The following is a 20,339-nucleotide window of genomic DNA, read 5'->3' on the forward strand; positions in this document are numbered from 1 at the left end:
GAAAAGCTCATTTTCCTCCTCTTCTTCTTCTTCATGATTCTGTCTGCTCACCTCAATCTCTTCATGGTGAAGACCCTCCTCCTCAGGCACGGCTTTTGCTGTTGACACCTTCTTTCCGGGCTCCTTTTCGGTTTCCAACTCTTTTGTCTCCAACCCTCTGTCATTCTCCTTTGCCGGCGAAGTAATGCTGTTTTGGCAATGATGATCAGCCTTATTATCAGAACAAGCATCCTGATCAATGGGGCGAAGATTATTTTGACGCGGATTGAATTCGCAAAAGAGCACCGAGTCTTCAGGATCATACTTTGACATGCCGCAACCCATTGAGGAGTAGTGACATGAAAGAAGAGATCAAGATGGAGCAGACGAAAGTGCTATCATTTATATTTTGCACAGAGACAAAAAAAAAGTCTGAAGTGTCCCCTAGCTTTTTTTAGTGTTACATATATGTAGAAGAAGAAGAAGGAAAAAACTTCCCTGCAGAAATAAGCAAGGGATGCGACGAGGGTTGCATATTTAGGTTGATATGTAGCCATGGAAGCGATATGTTTCAATTTTACAATCACTTTGCTAATTAATAGTTGGAGGCATTGAGAACCCTACACTTCTATTGGCAACCTCTTATCCATTTGTCTCCTCCTCTCTTGTCCTTTGAAAGTCTGCACTGAAATCTTGACATGTAAACAAAACACTATATTTGGTCTCAGTTGTCAACAAACACTAACTCTGGACTTAATTTAGTCCCATTATGTTATAATGAGAGCTAAAAATAAGTTTTTTGTTCACCTTTAATTACTGGTTTATAACGATTCTCCATTTGGTTAAGAAGGAAGATCCATGCTATGCTAGCAATCATATATATTTCATGTATATAACCATAACACCAAGGACCATTGGCGTTAAGAAACAAATATTTATATTACTGTCACTATAAGAAACAACAACCTTAAGTTTTTGTTGAGGGAGACACAAAATCAGTTATGGAAGGAGGAAAAAAACACAGAGATTTGCAATGTGCATTTGGGAAGTTGTTGAGATAATTGAGGATACACGATATCTTTTTTAGAACGAATCATCATTTAGAACTTGGCTTGGGCCCCAACTAAAACGGCAACGTTTGTTGCACATTCTCTGCTAATTGGAATTTAGATGTACCCAACTATACTTTAACACACACTCTCTCTCACTACCTTCTTGATTTTGTTCTTTCATATTATCTCATACACTTGGTTATTGTACTAAAGAAATGTCTCAACTTTCTAACATGGTATTAAATAATTATTTTTTATCTTTTCTAATACGATGTTAAAAATTTAAAAGTTAGCCCTACATGACCTCCATTAAATATCGTAGCTAGTGGACTTCTTTGGCCTTTATTAGTTCATATCTTAAACTGCTAGATCAAGATTATCTCTTTCACCATTGCTATAAGCAACTCTTCACGTTCAATTTGATTTATTCCGTTTTGTGGGTAGGACTTGACAACTTTATATGTGTCTTTCTAAAATTTGATATATTATGATAAGACAATATTGTCAATTTCAACTACATTCAATGGGCACGTCCCTCTTTATTATACATTTAACCTTGAACTTTCCTTCTAATTAGGCATCCTCAACCATCTTGGTCGAGTATCATGAACCATAATGATCAATAGCCTCCTTTATTGGCTTTCTCTTTGGTCATAGTTCAATATAATCTTCAAGTTATGTTACTTGAACCACGTCTCTAATTAGTAACCTTTATCACCTTTCTTTTTTTGTCACACTTCTTTATCATCTTCAAGGAGAGTATTTCAGACCAAATCTTCAAGTAGGATTTTTTGAACCCATGGAAAATGGGTCAACTCATACTTGAACCACTAAAATGGCGAGTCAGGGCAAGTTGACTTGACCCACGAGTCACATGGATTGACTTGTATTTTTGGGGGGTAAATTCTCCTTTTTCTATTTGCATTTTTTTCATCCTCTCAATTCTCCTCTTTCTGGGTTATTTAGTTATTGTATTTCCATATTTGTTTGATTTTGATTTATCCAAACTTGTTTGATTTTGTTTATTGTAATTTTATTTTTACTCAAAGTTGACTATAATGACTTGAAGGTAATAGCAAATCCTTTTTTTTTTAATAAATAATTATACTCAAAAATTCAAAAGTTAATTTTTTATGGATCCAATTATATTGTATACTAAAATCATAGTATTAAATTTCTTTATTGTAGACAAAAATACTGACAAACTTCCTAGACAACTTGAGGTGTAATTCCTAGATAGTAATTGTGGGCCCAGAGAATTTGTGATCCCGGCCCACTTTACATTAGGGCCCAAGGCCCGAGCCAAGGAGAGACGTTGCCGAGGACGTGCAACGAAAGTCCAAATGGCCTAAAGGTGTAGCCGAGAACGATCCTGTCCTCGGAATCCCAAAACTTAGAAGGAAAGAATGGCATGCCGTCAAAGACAGCCCCCAGAGCGCTCCCAGAAGAAAGGGCGAGTACAGTGTAGGAGCGGTTCAAGGGAAAGGCTGCCAATACTGCAATTAAGTACTCTGCGCTTGACAGGGCCATGCTCTTCAACTTTTACAACCACCCCCAACCACTTTGGGTATGGGCTGACAAGACAAGTATCAGTCCTAAAAAACTGAACCTACACGTAGACGTTTGAGAGAGGGGAAAAACTAGTATAAAAGGAGGAGGAAGCAGCCAGAAAGGAGGAGGGAGGCAGATCGTCTCCGGGACCATTGAACCCTAACACAAAAAGAATAATAAGAACATTAAGCTCCTCGAACAAGGTCCAAGGATCGGAGCCACTCAGGCCGTGCCGAGGAGAAAGTCTTCTTGGACAAGGTCAGTCCATCTCTGTGTAATCATCATGAACACCATGACTAACTATTGTCCAATAGCCAAGACCTAGCCTTTTAGCCCACTCTCTACAAATTTTATTGTTTGGGCCTTTAATGTTCGAACCCAATACTCCTTGGGGATCGTTACAAATTGAGTCCTTACAATTGGCGCCGTCTGTGGGGAGGCTTGTGCATTGGCACAGGCGGCGGTTAGTCATGGTAGGATCAAGCCCCTGTCAACAAGGGTCCCTCGAAAGAAATAACTTTGGCAGTGGTGCAAGCTATGCGAAAGCCCCTCCATCATTTCCAGCAGCATGCGGTTGTTGCCCTAACACAGCTTCCATTCAAGGCTACACTTCGAAGCGCCAGTGACACGGGCAGTTCTAGGGGCTTCTAACATCAAGTTTATACCCCATACACATGCAAAGGGGCTAATCCCCGAGAGACCACAAAAAGAAAGTGTTGGACAGAACTAAGGTCTTGCATGGTCCTCGGACTCAAACCTATGGGGAAACCAACCACTACAAAAAGAAAGTGCTAGACAGAACCAAGGTCTTGCATGTCCTCGGACTCAAACCTATGGGGAAACCAACTACTTCAAGAAAATATAAGTTTTGGACAGAACCAAGGTCTTGCATGGTCCTCGGACTCAAACCTATTGGGAAACCAACTACTTCAAGAAAAAAAAAAGTTTTGGACAGAACCAAGGTCTTGCATGGTCCTCGGACTCAAACTTATGGGGAAACCAACTACTTCAAGAAAATATAAGTTTTGGACAGAACCAAGGTCTTGCATGGTTCTCGGACTTAAACCTATGGGGAAACCAACTACTTCAAGAAAATATAAGTTTTGGACAGAACCAAGGTCTTGCATGGTCCTCGGACTCAAACCTATGGGGAAACCAACTACTTCAAGAAAAAAAAAAGTTTTGGACAGAACCAAGGTCTTGCATGGTCCTCGGACTCAAACCTATGGGAAAACCAACTACTTCAAAAAAAAAAATAATAATATAAGTTTTGGACAAAACCAAGGTCTTGCATGGTCCTCGGACTCAAACCTATGGGGAAACCAACTACTTCAAGAAAATATAAGTTTTGGATAGAGCCTAGGTCTTGCATAGTCCTCGGACTCAAACCTACGGGAAACTAACTACATCAAGAAAGGTTTAAGTCCTAGACAGAATGGAGATCCTGCGCGGTCCTTGGATCCCCAACTCTAAGTAAACTAGCACAACCGAGTGTTTAGACCCGGTACAGTCATACCTCGGTCCTCGGGCCGGGTGCCCAAAACAAGTTAAGGCTATAAATATCGTCTGAAACGTGGCAAAGTACCCCAGTGCCCGGTGACCCCCTTGGACAGTTCATTTTAGGTTACACGTCCTCGAGTGATCACCCTATATGCGATGCAGAACATTCAGCTATTATCCCAGTTAGTCTCATATGGTTAACCCACTTGAAGTTGGCATTGTTGGCCCGTCAGTTTTAATAAGTTCAAAGTGATAACTCTTTGTTAACAATGGCATCAGCCCTAAGTACTGTTCGAAAGAAAAGGGCACCAGCACATCCATTCACAAAATAATTATTGCAGAAAAGAAAGAACACGCAAAATGGGATAAAGTCATCTTTTATTGGACAGGGAAGTAGTACAGCGTACAATAAGGGGCTTAAACAAGCCTATACCAAAAGTTAACTACATAAGTAAGAAAAAAAAAAAAAAAAAAAAAAAAGATACATAGGAACGATGAATCCTTCAATCTTGCTCTAGCAGCGACTAAGCACGTCCGGATGGCACCAGTGATGGAAGAGAAGAAAAAGCAGAGGCACCTGGGTGGCACCAGTGATGGAAGAGAAGAAAAAGCAGAGGCACCTAGGTGGCACCAGTGATGGAAGAGAAGAAGAAGCGGAGGCACCTAGGTGGCACTAGTGATGGAAGAGAGGAAGAAGCGGGGATGCCAAATCCCCGTACTAGCTTCGACTGCAATCAAGCAAGTATCATATTAGCAGCAATCGAGCGAGAACGGATGGTACCGACGATGAGAAATCTCAGTGTTGTCGCACCAAAAATCTGATGCGACCTCCACCTGCTTCTGATTTTGGCTGAAGGAAGAAGAGGCTCATTTCTTGCCTTATTAAGGGGAAGAAGTGTCTTGAGTCTTTGTCTCCCTTACCCTGACCAGGCCATCTTGAGTCTCGAAGAAACCCAAGGCTTCTGGAGAGGGTGTGGTCCCTTCACCCTCATCCTGGCCTTGACCATATCACCCCCTAAGGCTCAGTCACATTGGTAATGGGGACTATCGGCACAACTGGAGGGTTAGGGACTTGAAAAGCTTAAAGGGTCTACAAATAAAGGAAATGACCCCCCACCGTGCTTCTTATATGGGGGCAAGCCTAGCGGCATTTAATCTGTACAAATCTCCAAGAAAAACTACAAACGAGACAAGTCCCGCTCAATTCCCAAAGCCGTCTTTAGCCGTTGGATTTGCGTCGCCTCGTAAAGAGACCTTATTAAAGACGCGCCTCGTGCACCGAAATGGTAAGAACGCGGCGTAAGTAAAACTAAAAGAATTTCTCATAACCAGGAGCGTGTCTCAGGCAAACGAAGAGGCTCCGGCATTGATGAAGCATAAGACTTGGCAAGCCGTGACATAGGCCCGACATCACCAAAACCTTCCTCTCCGTCCGAGGGGCCGAACAACAAGATTTTGAGGGACTATTATGGGGCCAGAGAATTTGTGATCCCGACCCACTTTACATTAGGGCACAAGGCCCGAGCCGAGGAGAGACGTTGTTGAGGACGTGCAACGAAAGTCCAAATGGCCTACAGGTGTAGCCGAGGATGATCCTATCCTCGGAATCCCAAAACTTAGAAGGAAAGAATGGCACGCCATCAAAGGCAGCCCCCAAAGCGCTCCCAGAAGAAAGGGCGAGTACAGTGTAGGAGTGGTTCAAGGGAAAGGCTGCCAATACTGCAATTAAGTACTCTGCGCCTGACAGGGCCATGCTCTTCAGCTTTTACAACCACTCCCAACCACTTTGGGTATGGGCTGACAAAACAAGTATCAGCTCTAAAAAGCCGAACCTACACGTGGACGTTTGAGAGAGGGGAAAAGCTAGTATAAAAGGAGGAGGAAGCAGCCAGAAAGGAGAAGGGAGGCAGGTTGTCTCCGGGGCCATTGAACCCTAACACAAAAAGAATAATAAGAACATTAAGCTCCTCGAACAAGGTCCAAGGACCGGAGCCACTCAAGCCGTGCCGAGGAGAAAGTCTTCTTGGACAAGCTCAGTCCATCTCTGTGTAATCATTATGAACACCATAACTAACTATTGTCCGATAACCAAGGCCTAGCCTTTTAGCCCACTCTCTACAAATTTTATTGTTTGGGCCTTTAACGTTCGAACCCAATACTCCTTGGGGATCGTTAGAAATTGAGTCCTTACAGTAATATTTTCAACGTTGGATCTACTACTAGCATTAATAAGTAGATTGAGTGGTTTTCATAAATTTATTATAGATTTTCACATTTTATTCTTAAAACTCTGTACATTTAGTTTGTTTAGGTGATTAGATTTTATTTCCATGGATTACTATTGCATTAAACAAGTGCATTGGAAGTTGAAAGTTGGTCTATCACTTCTAAATTTTCTTTATTTTTGTGAAATAATTAGACTAATGAACCTTTGACCTTAATACTCGATAATAGGCCTGTCCAGACCCATCCGAAACCCGACCCACCCGGAGGATCCGACCGGCGACCGATCCGAAACCAGCCGACCCAATCAAGTCACCGGTCGGTGGCGGATCATTTTTTCCAAAAACCGACTCCAGCGAGTCGGTCTTGGTTTTCCTCTCCCAAAACCCGAAAAATCTGATCCGACCGATGTTTAAGAATTTCCAGCCAAAATTTCCAGATTCCGGTGAGTTTTTCCTAGATTCAAGCGAGATTTCCAAAATTCGGTGATATTTTCCAGATTTCGGTCTCAAATTTCCGGATTCCGACTTCAAATTTTCAGATTCTGGCAACAAATTTTCATATTTCGACGACTTATCAAGTAGATCTAATGATTTTTCGTCCAAATCTAGTGAAATCTCATCGAATCAGGTGAGATTTCTTCCAGATCTGGCGAAATCTCACTGACTTTTCGCCGTTTTCTCGCCGGAACCTCAGATCTTGACTCCGACCGACCCGCTCGAAACCAACTGGATGTCTGAACCGCCCGATCTGATCAGTTTCTCGGTCGGCGGCGGGTTGATGGCAGACTCCACCCGATCAGGTCGGGTCGGCGGCGGGTTGAGCACAAACCCGACCTGCCCGAGCCATGGACAGCCCTAGTATTTCCATGGATTACTATTGCATTAAACAAGTGCATTGGAAGTTGAAAGTTGGTCTATCACTTCTAAATTTTCTTTATTTTTGTGAAATAATTAGACTAATGAACCTTTGACCTTAATACTCGATAAGAATAGAGTCATACATTTTGTAATCCATTTTAGGGCGACCTGTACATGATTAGGTCAAATCCCAAGTCGCTCAACCCGACTTGTTTGTCTTGTCTATAGAAGTGTTGTCCTCACAACATGTAGGACGTAGCACAATTTTGTTTTGGGAAAAACGACTTGTAGCACAGTATTTTTTGCAATTTTGTTTGTCGTCTTTGCAAGAGAGTGAAACCGAGAGACACAGAGGACAGAGCAAATGAAAAAAAGAAAAAAAAAAGGCGTTTTGGGGGCTGAGACTTTCTCAGAGCGATGGAGATAGTGAAGAAAGTCAAGACTCAAGAAACACGATTTGGGTATGTCTTATTAGAAGTGACCAACAAGCTTCTCAGGGCTTGCCAGTCTTCTCTCTCTCTCTCTCTCTATATATTATAATATAAACAGTGAGGGAATTATGTTTGTTAAATTCTGAACTCTAGAAATTCTGTTATTCATGAATTCCAATTCCTAAGTAGAAGAGCATTGGCTTATGTGGGAGCAAACTTATTAACTAGGATTTTTACCAATAGATAGTTTGCTTGAAAAATCAATTACCCATATTTACAAATTTGGATAGTCTGGAGTTCATGTCAAAAGTTGGAACTATGATAAAAATAAGTAGGGCATTGTAGTTGACTTTGTTTATTTTAGGTGTGTGTGTTTGTATAATACTAATATATTGTTAATGTAAGACTTGGACTTTGTTTTCGTTAATTTTGGTGAACTTTAAGGTTTTCCATTCATAGTAGTTGATACAGAGGATGCGTTTTGCAAGAACACTGAATGAAGTATTATATGTTAATTCACACTGCAATTGCCTTGATGGGTAATTGGAGATGGACCATACAATTTTATGTTTTTATTGTGTATATTCATTTAGTAGTCAAAAATGTGGTTTGCTGAGGAGATTTTAGCTCTTATTTTCTACTGTTAATAGCAGATTCAGATAGTTAAATAGTATGATTTTTCACTCTTTTAGTTTGAGGGTGAAGATGCTGCATTGGTTTGAAACTTTGAATGTTTTACTTCAAATGATTTGATATTGGATTTTTATTTATTTATTTATAAAACTGAGAGATTATTATTGCAAAAAAGAATATAGTAACATTTAGTATAAAGGCTCATGGAAAACAAGCAGAAGTAATGCTACAACAAAAAAAACCACCAGAAAGCTGCTAGCTAAGTACAGTCATAGCTACTCTCCAATTACAAAAGATGATTCTATTACTAATAGAATTTGTGAATATTCTTGAATCGCCAATTTGAGCTCAAAAAACACCTTGATCTCCTTCAATAACTTTTGCTCAATTTTCACCTCTTTGTTATAAACCCTTGCGCATCTTTGAAGCCAAATATGGTAAACAGTGTTGCAAAGGCAAATTTACATACCAGCACTCTAAAGCTTTTTCCTTATAATTCTTGGGCAGTTCAAGGCATAATGTCAGGCTAAGAACAGAGATGTCTATTAGCAAGACATAAAGAGAGAACTTTTTTCCACACTATACTAATGAAGAAGATTTTATTTAGCATTCAAAGCTTTTAACAGAGATGTCTATTAATGAAGAAGCACTCAAAGAATATCCTGTTCTCTGCACTCCAAGTAACTTCTGCAGCATCTGCACAATTATATTCCCCATCTGGTTAGTCCATCTCAAGTACAAAGTCTATCCTTGATAGCAAGCCATAATATGAAGGAATGCATAGGGATTCTAGCACTAAATCAAATCAACCTGTACCAATCCACTTGCTGATGCTTGCCCTTAATGTCATTCCAAGCTGAGTTGCAGGTTTACCGGCTTGAAGTGGAAGGCAATCACCTGACAGAATCTTCATGTTTCAAATTAATTTGGTAAAAAGCCCTGCTTGAATGGAAACCATACTATCTGATTTGGTAGGAGGCCAATGCCACTGACCATCAACCAAAACATCAGAAACAAATCTTGTACCAAGATTAAAAAACCTTATGCAGTAGATCTTATATTGTAGCTTTACATGCATTGCTTCAACCATCCTGGGGCATCTAAATCTTAACTTTTTTCACTTCATTTAGTTGTATACTCTCATTATTATTCTTAAATTTGATATGCCTGCAGTTGCATACTTGCATTGAGGTCATCTTATTTCAATTTATGCTCTGAGTTTCGTGTACTTGCTTAGGGCATTCCTTTTAATGGGTTCATATACTACTTGTTCTTGGTTATACATGTGTTAGTGGAGGTATCACTTGAAAGAAAAGTAAAGAACTTGAGGAATTAAATATCAAAATTGGGGCCAAACCCTTAGGAAAAATAAACCTTAAGATTTTTTGTTAATTAGTGTCCCTATATGTTATATTAAGGTATTAATTAGAGTCTCCCCAAAAATGGTAAGGCATTTGGGTTCCTTCACAGTAGGAGCAGGGACAATGTGTGTGTAATTTGGAGCTAGGATAAATGTATATCGCACAAGACAAGCCCACGAAACCCACACAACTTTAGAAAAAATGTCCAACAAAATAGTATTTTGCCAAGGTGCTAGATCAAATAACAACACAACACGAGGTTCCCTGGAGGTGTGGACATGTGGGGTTCCCATGGATAAGTGTGCAGAATAAGACATGATCAATTGTTTAATGCTCAGTTGCTTTTATTTAACATTTGTGTTTTTTCCAGTATTTGATTGTCTCTTTATTAGAAGGTGTTTCATCTTATATCTTAATAATGCTTGTACAGAATGAAGCAGTCCTGAGGGCATGTGGAGAACCACCGCTATTGAAAACTGCAGTTTTTGGTGCTGCTGGAATTAAAGAGAAATGGCATTAGCACCCAGTCTTAACCTGCAAAGTGAGTGAGTACACGAGATAAGTACAAAGAATGCCCTTTGATTTCAAGTTTTGGGCAGCTAGATCCATATTATCTCTAGAAAGTATAAAGAATTAGTCACTCTGTACAAAACTTCATTGTCTCCCACTTTTTGACATAAAGCACAAAAAATTGAAAAATAGACCATGCAGCTTAGGGCTTGCTAGGGAAATGTCAAAAAGGAGTTAGTGATTACTTCTGGATGAAGTTACCATTATGACAATGATGTGAATTTTGAAGGAACCAAAATTTCCTCAATTTGCAGATTGGATTTCTAATGTCTGATTGTTGAAACGTTTGATTGCTAGCAGTGAAAAATCATCTAGCTACTTATTGCAAATTGGTAGGAGCTGCTTAATGTAAAAATATACTGCGATTACGTTGTGTTCACTTTTTAAAGTCTTTTATCTTGTCCAGCTTTAGATAGGGCAATTCTCCCCATTACTGTTGTAGCAATTCTTAGTCAACCATTACAGGTACAGAACGAACCTGGTAGCTGCAATTCACACAGTTGTGTACCAATATAACTGACTTTACTAACAGAATGGGGGAATTCAACAATCTGGTAATAAGTTTCTTCTTGTGATGATTGGTAGAGTGGAAGAAAGCTACAAAAAGATACCTTTGGGTATGATTGTGACCATGGTATTTGGCATTGAATGATTTGTGATACATATTGTCCAATATGTCTTGACGAATCGAAGCAAAAAAGTGTCATATTGTAGTCGTGTATTGGGCAGGTTCATGAATTGTACACACGTATGTATATCGTATGACTTGTATCAAATTAGTGACTTGGATAATTTTTCTTATATTGTACTTTTGCTAATATTTGAGATTTGAATGGAGTTCAATAAGTTGTACTTATTTTAACACGAGTTTCTCGTGGTACTCGTTGAGCCAAATAAAATAACTGTCTATGACTCCTATCTACTTCTTGGACCACACAAACTTTTCAATTTCAAATTTGATTATCTTTATATCGGTCATTATAACTCCTAAAGTCTCTATTTTGTTTTGTCTCTCTTCTTTTGTCTTTTTTTTAATCAGGTGTTAAGATTAAGGCTGCTTACCAACGACCTCTCTTAAACCATACAAAAGTGAGAGTTTTGTGTTATATTTTATTAAAGTGTTCATATATACTAGGATCCATACAAGACATGGAAAAATTTCTAAAAAAAAAAAAAAAAAAAAAAAAAAAAAAAAAAAAAACTGACTCACACCTTTAACTAATTTGGTTGTTACATCTTTCAATGATTCGATTCAAGGTCCATTAATTTCATTGACAAAAGTTTAAGCCAGAAAAGTCAGCAATTTACGCCAAACTCACAATCCAGTTCTTTTTACCTCTTTGCGTCTCTAAAGGTGACGTACAGAATTGTAATACCTTAGTCCTTAACAAAGATGCTAAAACCACTGCTTCAAGAAACCATGGTCACCGTTTTTCTGCCTCTAGCCCAACCACACACGCACAAGAACCTCCCTTTCTTTCTTTCTGTTGTGGCAAGTTGCAAAATGTGGCTAGCTTCATGACAGAAACATCAACTTCATCAAGTATACAAACAATATTCTAATGTTGTAGTCTTCATGACAGAAACGTCAACCTCTCTTTCTAAAACACATAACCCTTTTTATGTTAACAATTTATTTTTTTAATGTTGTTAGTTTTACTCTTACATAATGTTTCAAGTTAATAGCACATAGTTTCTTTGGCTTCCACACTCAAAACTACTAAATAGCTCAGCAAGACAAATACCTAAATGTTCATCGACTCCCAGATTTTCCAAATTAAGTGGTTGTTACAAGTTTGTGATATCCTATAAGTTGATATATCCCTATTTGAACAGTAATGCTACAAACACAGCTTTTTTCACACTATTTTTTACATTGTTAAAGTGGTATTGTGAATGGTGGACACATGATTTATATGAATTCACAATTCGAAATGGAACCCTTCAGCAATTGTGAAACATGCGATAAGGCATAAGTTTTTAATTAAATTTAATCACGTGATTGCAGAGAATAAAAAGAATCTTAAGATTTATATCGAATGATAATAACTCATCCCGTTTAAGTTTAGAATATAATCTTAATGCTATCCAGCAGTATATACTGTATACATGTGAGGTATTTGTCATCCAACTTGCAATAGATTGCACGCTTCTAATATTCTGATCAATACCTTTTCTTTTCACAATATTTTGACCTACAAAAAGAATTTTTCATGTTGCTTCACTTAGCTTAGCTGGATTACTAAAATAACCATGGATGTTTCTCCTCTTAGGTTCCATTGGTTGACAAAAGGAATCTTTTTCAACCTTCACGAGGGATTGCATTGTCCAAGCTAAGTACATAGAAAAATCTTTACCTTCTCCAACACAACCAACACCATTCTTTAGGAGAAAACACATTGTTTATATAGAATGATTTGAAATTAACAGCAACTGGAAACGCATTGAGAATCTCTTTGCTTTTTTTATGTTGCTTAAACTAATTCATTAAACGAAAAAAGTCATAAAGATTCGTCAGGGGAAAGTATTTGTTAATGGGGTATTGAGTTCTTCTTATATTGAAAGATGTATGCTGCTCCTGATGAATTTGTCAGATGCTCTTATAATTGAACAAAACAAATAACAAAAAGAAAAGATGGATTTGAATCAGGCACCCCCCATGTGCAGTGCAGATGCTTTTTTGCAGTACCATCTAAGTGTTCTGGTTTGTGTTCATGCTTCTTTTCACAAAGTCATGATTAGATAATACAGAACCTGTTTACTTCTTTCTTTGGATGCCTATTGTATCTATTCCTTTCATTATTTTTATTACTTTGGATCATCTTTTGTCTCAAAAATCATTTGCCTTTTGATAATAAAACCTTAGATTCTGAGCAACCATCAGTGCCACCATTTTTCCACTCACTATGATTGCTTTGAATTTTATTAAATTAATAAAGATAATGGAAGGGAACATTATTAAATTGATAATTAAGGATTTGCTTGCAGAACACAATCTCTTGAGCCTTTGAAACACAGTTAAAATGCTAATTCTTTTCTTTTAGGCGATTCTCATTTGTTGCACAACTGTCAACTGTTGAATACCCGATACAGACCTCTCTCTATATGAGGTTTTTAAGCCTCTCTCATACATGAAAATGAAGAAAAACTAATATGGGAACTTGTTTCCTCCTGATCTAACTCATTAGGACGGACATCAGTGATTTCACTTGAACAAGATGAAGAAGGTTGAGGAGGACCTAAATCAGAGCTCTCTTCCACCTTGCAATTCATAAAACTTGGCCTAATCACCTCCAAGCTCTGAACTTTCTTTCTCTTAGAGGGCTGAGAAATAGCGCCTCGTTTTTCATTTCTCTTCTTTCTTTTAAGTACACAATAGATAACCCAATCTTCCTTTTCAATCTCAGATACCTGGATATGGAATCAAAACCAAAATCATTAAACTCACAAAACTTAAGCTTAGAGTAATATTTGCAACTGGGGTTAGTACTACCCTTACAATTTCATTCAAATTGTAATAATTTTCCCTCAAATCCATCTGATATAGCTATTCTAATTACATCTATGTTTATACCTGGGTCGAATAGGCGTTTGTCTCAGAGTCCACAAGACGATATTCATGCATGACCCATCTTGTTTTAGTTCCATAGGATCGCTTCCCTTCACAAAAAATTAGAGCTTTTCTCATCCCGACTGCTTGGTTGCTCCCAGAAGCTAATATTTGCTTGGCTTTGCCAATAGGCTTCCAGTACCCAGAACCAGCAGCTCTCTTGCTCTTGTTTTCATTGACACTCTTTCTACTGCTAAAGAAGTACCTTTTTTCATTTAAATCACCTAAAACATTGAAAAGGGAAGAAAAAAAAATGATAACCCTTTTTTCAATTTTCGACCAACATTTCTAAAACCATGGTCACAAAATCATGAGCTTTAAATCACAAGCATGTAAACTTCAAAACCCTTTATAACATAAATGTGACTGTATGAAATACAGTAATATGGCATGTGAATTTAGTCTCAGAATCTTTCATATTCCTGAGCCAAACAACACTAGGAACTAAAAAAATTTAAGGATATTGAAAAAAATTGGAACCAAATGAGATTTTCACAAACCTGGCAGGCCCCAAGGATCTGTCTGGAAAACATCAAACTCAGGAATGACTGAAGCTGGGAATGGGATAGAAAAAACCTTGCGCTTCAAATAGTGAACAACAAGCTCTTCATCTGTGGGATGGAACCTGTACCCAATGGGCAATTTGAACCCTCCTTGGATGACAAAGTTTGGTCTCTGACCCATGTCCAATATTATCCTCACCACAACTCCTCTAAACTTTTTTTTAAAATCTAATTTAGTTAAAATCTCAGCCAAGTTGAGCTAGAAAGAAGGAAAGCAAACCATAATGTTATGCAAACAACTGAGACAGAGAGAAGTTTTAGGAAAGAGAAGGCAAGGTAGACGTGTGGCTGGCCTTACTGGTCTATAAAATGGGAAAAGACAAGGTTGTCTTATATACAGAGTTTTGTGAGAGGAAATTCCAATTCCAACTCGAAAACCTTGACTTTGGATGTGGAAATTGCTTTTCTTTGACGGGGTTGTTTTTTTAACAAACGTGTTTGGGACATCAGAAAAACGGCTACTACTTACCCCTGCTTTCCGTCAAGGAGCATGTCCCCTTGTACACGTTTTAGCTGACCCTGAATTTCAATTTTAAAAAAAAATATTTTTACTTGTATCTTTGTTTGATTTTTTATTTTTGATTTTTAGGTAAAATGAAAAATTATCCTTGAGATTTGGGCGGATGACACGTACTAACAAAATTTTTGAAAAATATCCGATTTGTTTCATAAGCACAAACATCACTTAATACTGTTATAAAATTTGTTGCTCCTTCTGCTTCCTTATCCATATCTAGATGTTATTTATATATCATTAGTTACTCATGCACTCTCGCGCGCATTTAATTGCAATAATGCAGTCGTTATGAGACCTTTGTAGTTAGGACAAGTTGTTGGAAGGAAATAGAGGACTTTGAGGAGTAAGGAATTATCAAACGGTTTTAAATGTCGTTTATGCTTAGAGAGCAAATTGGATATTTTTTAAAAGCCTTTGTTATATTTGGTATTAGCCCAAACCTTAAGGGTGTTACATATTTTACCCATTAGATTTGTTAGTTCAACTAACACTTTTTAGGATACATTTGTTAGATTGAATGATAATTTAGGAATTGTAATTTGTATTATAAGGAATAGAATGTAATGTCATGGAATAATAATCTATTATCAATACATTTGGTTGTAAAATAGGAATACAACCATATAACTATATTTTTGTAAACATAATAATTTTATAATGGGCGGTGCTTGTTAACATTTTCCTTTTTGGGTTTCACTTAAAAAGAAGGAAAAAAGTTGTCAAAAAAATTGTCAAAAGCTGCCCAAAAGTCTGAAAAGTTGCTAGAAAATGTGTTGTTAACGGGCACCTTACAGTGCCCGTCAACACAACCCTTTTATAATATATATATATATATATATATTAATAGGTAAAACTTAGACAAAATTCAATTAGAATTTGAAATTAGAATCTAATTTTTTGCCATGTGTCTAAATTTATGTGAGGACCACATCATAATTATCCATTTAAGTTTTTTAATCTTTGTGCTAAGTGAGTTAATGAATGCAAAATACTAAGAATCTAATATTAATGAACTGTAAAATAAAAAAAAAAATAAAAAAACAATCACATATACTCAATAAAAATCACCATACACCAAAGATCACTACACGTTTTATCTTATTAAAAATTAGAAACAAAATGATCATAAGTAGTATTAAATTTAGGTAAGAATTTTAATATGTGAGTAATTACGTTTGCTTTTAAAAAAAAATTAATTTAACTAATTATTTATATTTTTATGATAAAAATTGTGTTTAATTTTAAATGTATCTATATGTATGCATGTGTTACATGATATATATTTTGAAAAATATTGTGACTGATTATTTATATTTTTATAATGAAAATTGTGTTTAATTTTAAATGCATCCATGCGTTTGCATGGGTTACCTACAAGTTATTATAATTATTGTGCATATAGGGATAGTGTGAATTTTTGAAAATATAATAATTTCTAAGGTTATTACTTATATTAAGGAATAACTATTATATCATGGAAAATTCTTAGGTACTCCTAGAGTATAGTGAAATAATGTTCACTTCTCTCATATTCATGGTAGATCCTACCATGAATTAGAATTACTCATTACTTCACTTCTAAAAATGAATAGTTATTTCTCAATTTACAAAATAATAATAATTATGGATAACTATTCCATGTAAGGAAAATTCAACCAAACCCTATTCCACATGAATAAACATTCAATTACAAGATTTATTATAATGAAGATGTTAAGGGTTCAAATTCTCCATCCCCTATTATTGTCCCTATCGAATTATTTATATAAGAAAAACTGTTAAAATGTAAGTTGTAAGGAATAACAAAATTACTAAAATACTTTAAGGGGAGAGTTGCAAATAACCCCATAGTCAAGGGAGTAAAAGTGCACATGATCAAATAGTTAGCATGATAAGTGTAATTTACTATATTTTTAATATGTTTAAATACTAGAATTATTTCTTATAAGGGTGAAAAAATTTAGGTACAATACTTTTGGTGTAGTATATTAGGCTCTCCAATTAAATTCAAACACATGCTTGCATTCATCAATGAAATACTTACAAATAATGTTATTTTTTCAAAGCCAATTAAGGTAAATGAAATTAGGAGTTTTAATAAAATTAGGGAATCTAATGTAATGCATTTAATATTTTGTACTTAAGTTTTATCCTTCTCACAAAACTTATTATATCTACACACTCCATTAGAATCTTGCCACATAATATTTTATTTGAATAATATACTAATTAATAACTTCATAAGCAAATACAATTATAAATAAACTTATTAATAACTATCATAATTATCAACTTTCATATTTAAAAATAAATAAAACATAGAGAATATTATATTTTTTAATGAAATTTTGTGTATATAGCACGAGTTACTATGATTGATATTGTAGGGACTGAAATTGTATTGATCCCAAAACCGGATTGGGCTCAAACACTAACGGCCCAAACAATAAATTTGTAAAGCGTGGATAGAAGAACTAGATTTATCCCAGAAGAAAAACGATTAAACTTAACTATTCAAGATGGTTTGACACAAATAAGATTATCAAATTTATCCTCAGAACAAACTAAGTTATTCGTTTCATATGGTTTTCCTCAAGACAGAAATTGTATCAGAGTTCCAATCCCCTCTCCTAGTGCATCTTTTTATGTTATATACCGCAATCTTCGGTTCATCCTTACCACACATGTATAGGTTAGATTCGGGGGATTCCTTCCTGTCCCATCCAACACTTCCTAAAACCATCAACCAGTAGCTGTAAGGCTGCTTGATCGCTGTTCAGGTATCACTTCCACATTAATGCGGTCAGAGAGTTGGTTGAGAGGCAATTAATGCGAAGGTAGCAGCCTTTGAAGATATTTGTCTACTTTTTTATTCTTATCCCTGGTCCAATGTCCTACCCTTAGTTGTGACGTAACCTCGAAGTAAGTCTGTGATGATAAGGCACTTAGATTAACCTCGGACACAGGTTGCCGAGAAGGTTTCTGTCCTCGAACGTTTATTGGACCCATCTCACATTGTCTCTACTCCTTTCTTAACTTTATTCTACTCATAACCTTATTTGAGCCTTCTCGGATGGTCTAACGTCCTCGGATAGGGTCATAGGCCCAGTTAATACGGCCTTTAACAATACTCCCTAGTTAACTGGCCCCCACAGATATTAATAGGTTTTCATGATTGATTAATAGCTATCATAATTATCAATTGTTTTATTTATTTATAAATATACGTTCTTTTATGTTTTAGAATGTTTGCTTAGTAGTATTATTATTAACTAGTTAGACTCGTGCAATATGCCCGAGAGTTCAACAAAAATATATAATTTTCTGAATGTTTTTATTTTGAGCAGTGCTATAGGTACTAAAAGTTTTACTACATTGTTTTCTTTAAAAAAAAAAAAAAATTACTACATTGAGCTTACAAAAAAAAAAAAAAAATGATATGTCACTAAATGATATAATAAATGATACATCATTTCTTTAAATGACATAATAAATGACTTTAAATGATATAATAAATGACTTCATAAACAAATACAATCATAATAAATCTCTATTAATAAGTATCATTATTATCAATTTTCTATTTAAAAAAAATAAAAGGAAAATCCTAAAAATATTACAAGTTTTACTACATAAAACTTACAAAATGATGTGTCACCTATCATAAAGAGACAACTCTAATATTTAGTTATGAGGATATTCAAGTCCACTAATCAAATTCATTATCACATCAATTTGTAAGATTTATATAGTAAAAACTTGTAATATTTTTAGGATTTTCCTTTCATTTTTTTCTAAATTGAAAGTTGATAATAATGATACTTATTAATAGGTATTTATTATGATTGTTTTTGTTTATGAAGACATTTATTATTTCATTTAAAGTCATTTATTATATAATTTAAATAAATGATGTGTCATTTATTATATCATTTATTACAGTCATTTACTACATTTGAGCTCACAAAATGATTTGTCACCAATCATAAAGAGACCATTTTAATATTCAGTTATGACGATATTGAAATCCACCAATCACATTCATTATCACATCAATTTGTAAGTTTTATGTAGTAAAACTTGTAGTATTTTTAAGATTTTATTTTTTATTTTTAATTGAAAGTTGATAATAATGATACTTATTAATAGGCATTTATTATGATTGTATTTTTTTATGAAGTCATTTATTATATCATTTAAAGAAATGTATGATGTGTCATTTAGTATATCATTTATTAAAGTCATTTACTACACTGAGCTTAGAAAATGACGTGTCACCAATCATAAATAGACAATTCTAATATTCAATTATGAGAATATTGAAGACCACCAATCACATTTATTGTCACATCAATTTGTAAACTTTATATAGTAAAACTTGTAGTATTTTTAGGATTTCCCTTTTATTTTTATTTTTTCTAAATTAAAAGATGATAATAATGATACTTATTAATATGTATTTATTATGATTGTACTTTTTTATGAAGTCATTTATTATATCATTTAAAGAAATATAAGATGTGACAAGATTGTAATGAATGGTATATTATAGGAAGTTTTACATATTAAAATTAAGGAAAATTACACTTTTTCTCCCTTAACAATTGGGTCATTTGCAAGTTCCCCTCTCAAGAGTATTTTAGTAATTTCATTGTGAAATATTATAGGAACCAAAAGATTTCGTAATGTGTTAACGGTTTAACTAACGATAAGGGGTATTTGTTCATTTTCAATTGTGAAGGGGAAACATTACTCAATTTTATAGTTTAAGGGGAAATTATGAACTACCTCATAAATAAAGGGGGAAAGTGATTTTGTCTCAAAAAAAAAAAAAAAAAAAACACTTAAACTCACTTTGATGGGAAGGTTTGGTACCTCGATGTTAGCTTTTCGCCACTTGAGATTGTAGACTTGTAGTGTGTTCCAATTGTTGGATTGTTCTCCCATTAAAGTGGTGCATGAGCTATGTACAATTCAAAATGTCGTGAGACAATTTGGTCCATATCTAGTGCATGGTTTAGAGCATTTCCAATAAGCTCTCTAAAGCCATTTTACTAAAAAATTTGGAGAGTAAACCCACAAAAATCAGCTCCAATAGTCTCTCCTAGGGATGGCAATTTTTCCCTGCCCTGCTTAACCCGCCCCCCCCCCCCCCCCCGCTTCATCTCACGCGGGTTTTCCCCGCCCCGCAAAGGTGGTGGGACGGGGATGGGGCAAGATTTTAGCCCCGTACCACAAGGCGGAGCAGGGATGGGTTTAAACTTTTTAAACCCACCCCGCCCCGCCCCTCCCCGTCCCCACCCCGCCCCACATTGCTAAGGGTTATAATTGTAAATTTTTCATACTCTAAAATTCTACTATTTAAACAAACATATCAATATTAACTTATTTTATTCTACCCAATGTGGTTCTCTGCCTTTATTTTATTATGTGTTATACTATGAGATTTTTATTTATTTTTTTATTTTATGATTGTCTTGTTAAACACT

At 35.7% G+C, this 20,339-nt stretch overlaps 1 protein-coding gene and 1 long non-coding RNA gene across 2 annotated transcripts; one reads left to right on the forward strand and one right to left on the reverse strand.

Annotated features, from left to right (window-relative positions):
• The first annotated feature begins 7,338 nt into the window (after nt 1-7,338).
• On the forward strand, nt 7,339-11,082 carry LOC126714549 (uncharacterized). The gene is made up of 2 exons (XR_007651624.1): nt 7,339-7,626; nt 10,021-11,082. It is a non-coding gene; the product is annotated as an uncharacterized LOC126714549 (long non-coding RNA).
• A 2,096-nt stretch (nt 11,083-13,178) lies between these two features.
• Nucleotides 13,179-14,650, reverse strand: LOC126714550 (NAC domain-containing protein 83-like). The gene is made up of 3 exons (XM_050414742.1): nt 14,271-14,650; nt 13,735-13,994; nt 13,179-13,571 (listed from the first exon to the last, which is right to left on the reverse strand). The coding sequence occupies exons 1-3, from the start codon at nt 14,452-14,454 to the stop codon at nt 13,275-13,277; spliced, it is 741 nt and encodes a 246-aa protein (XP_050270699.1). The 5' UTR covers nt 14,455-14,650; the 3' UTR covers nt 13,179-13,274.
• Between the last annotated feature and the right edge of the window lie 5,689 nt (nt 14,651-20,339).

Source organism: Quercus robur, chromosome 2 (genome assembly GCF_932294415.1).
Source record: "Quercus robur chromosome 2, dhQueRobu3.1, whole genome shotgun sequence".
Taxonomy (NCBI): domain Eukaryota; kingdom Viridiplantae; phylum Streptophyta; class Magnoliopsida; order Fagales; family Fagaceae; genus Quercus; species Quercus robur.

What these genes read in the sequence shown, in the direction of transcription:
- LOC126714550 (XM_050414742.1), bottom strand. Translation starts at nt 14,454, where the DNA reads ATGGGTCAGAGACCAAACTTTGTCATCCAAGGAGGGTTCAAATTGCCC. An exon ending in AGATCCTTGGGGCCTGCCAG is followed by an intron (nt 13,995 to 14,270) that starts GTTTGTGAAAAT and finishes TCAATGTTTTAG; the next exon opens with GTGATTTAAATGAAAAAAGG. An exon ending in CAAACGCCTATTCGACCCAG is followed by an intron (nt 13,572 to 13,734) that starts GTATAAACATAG and finishes TTCCATATCCAG; the next exon opens with GTATCTGAGATTGAAAAGGA.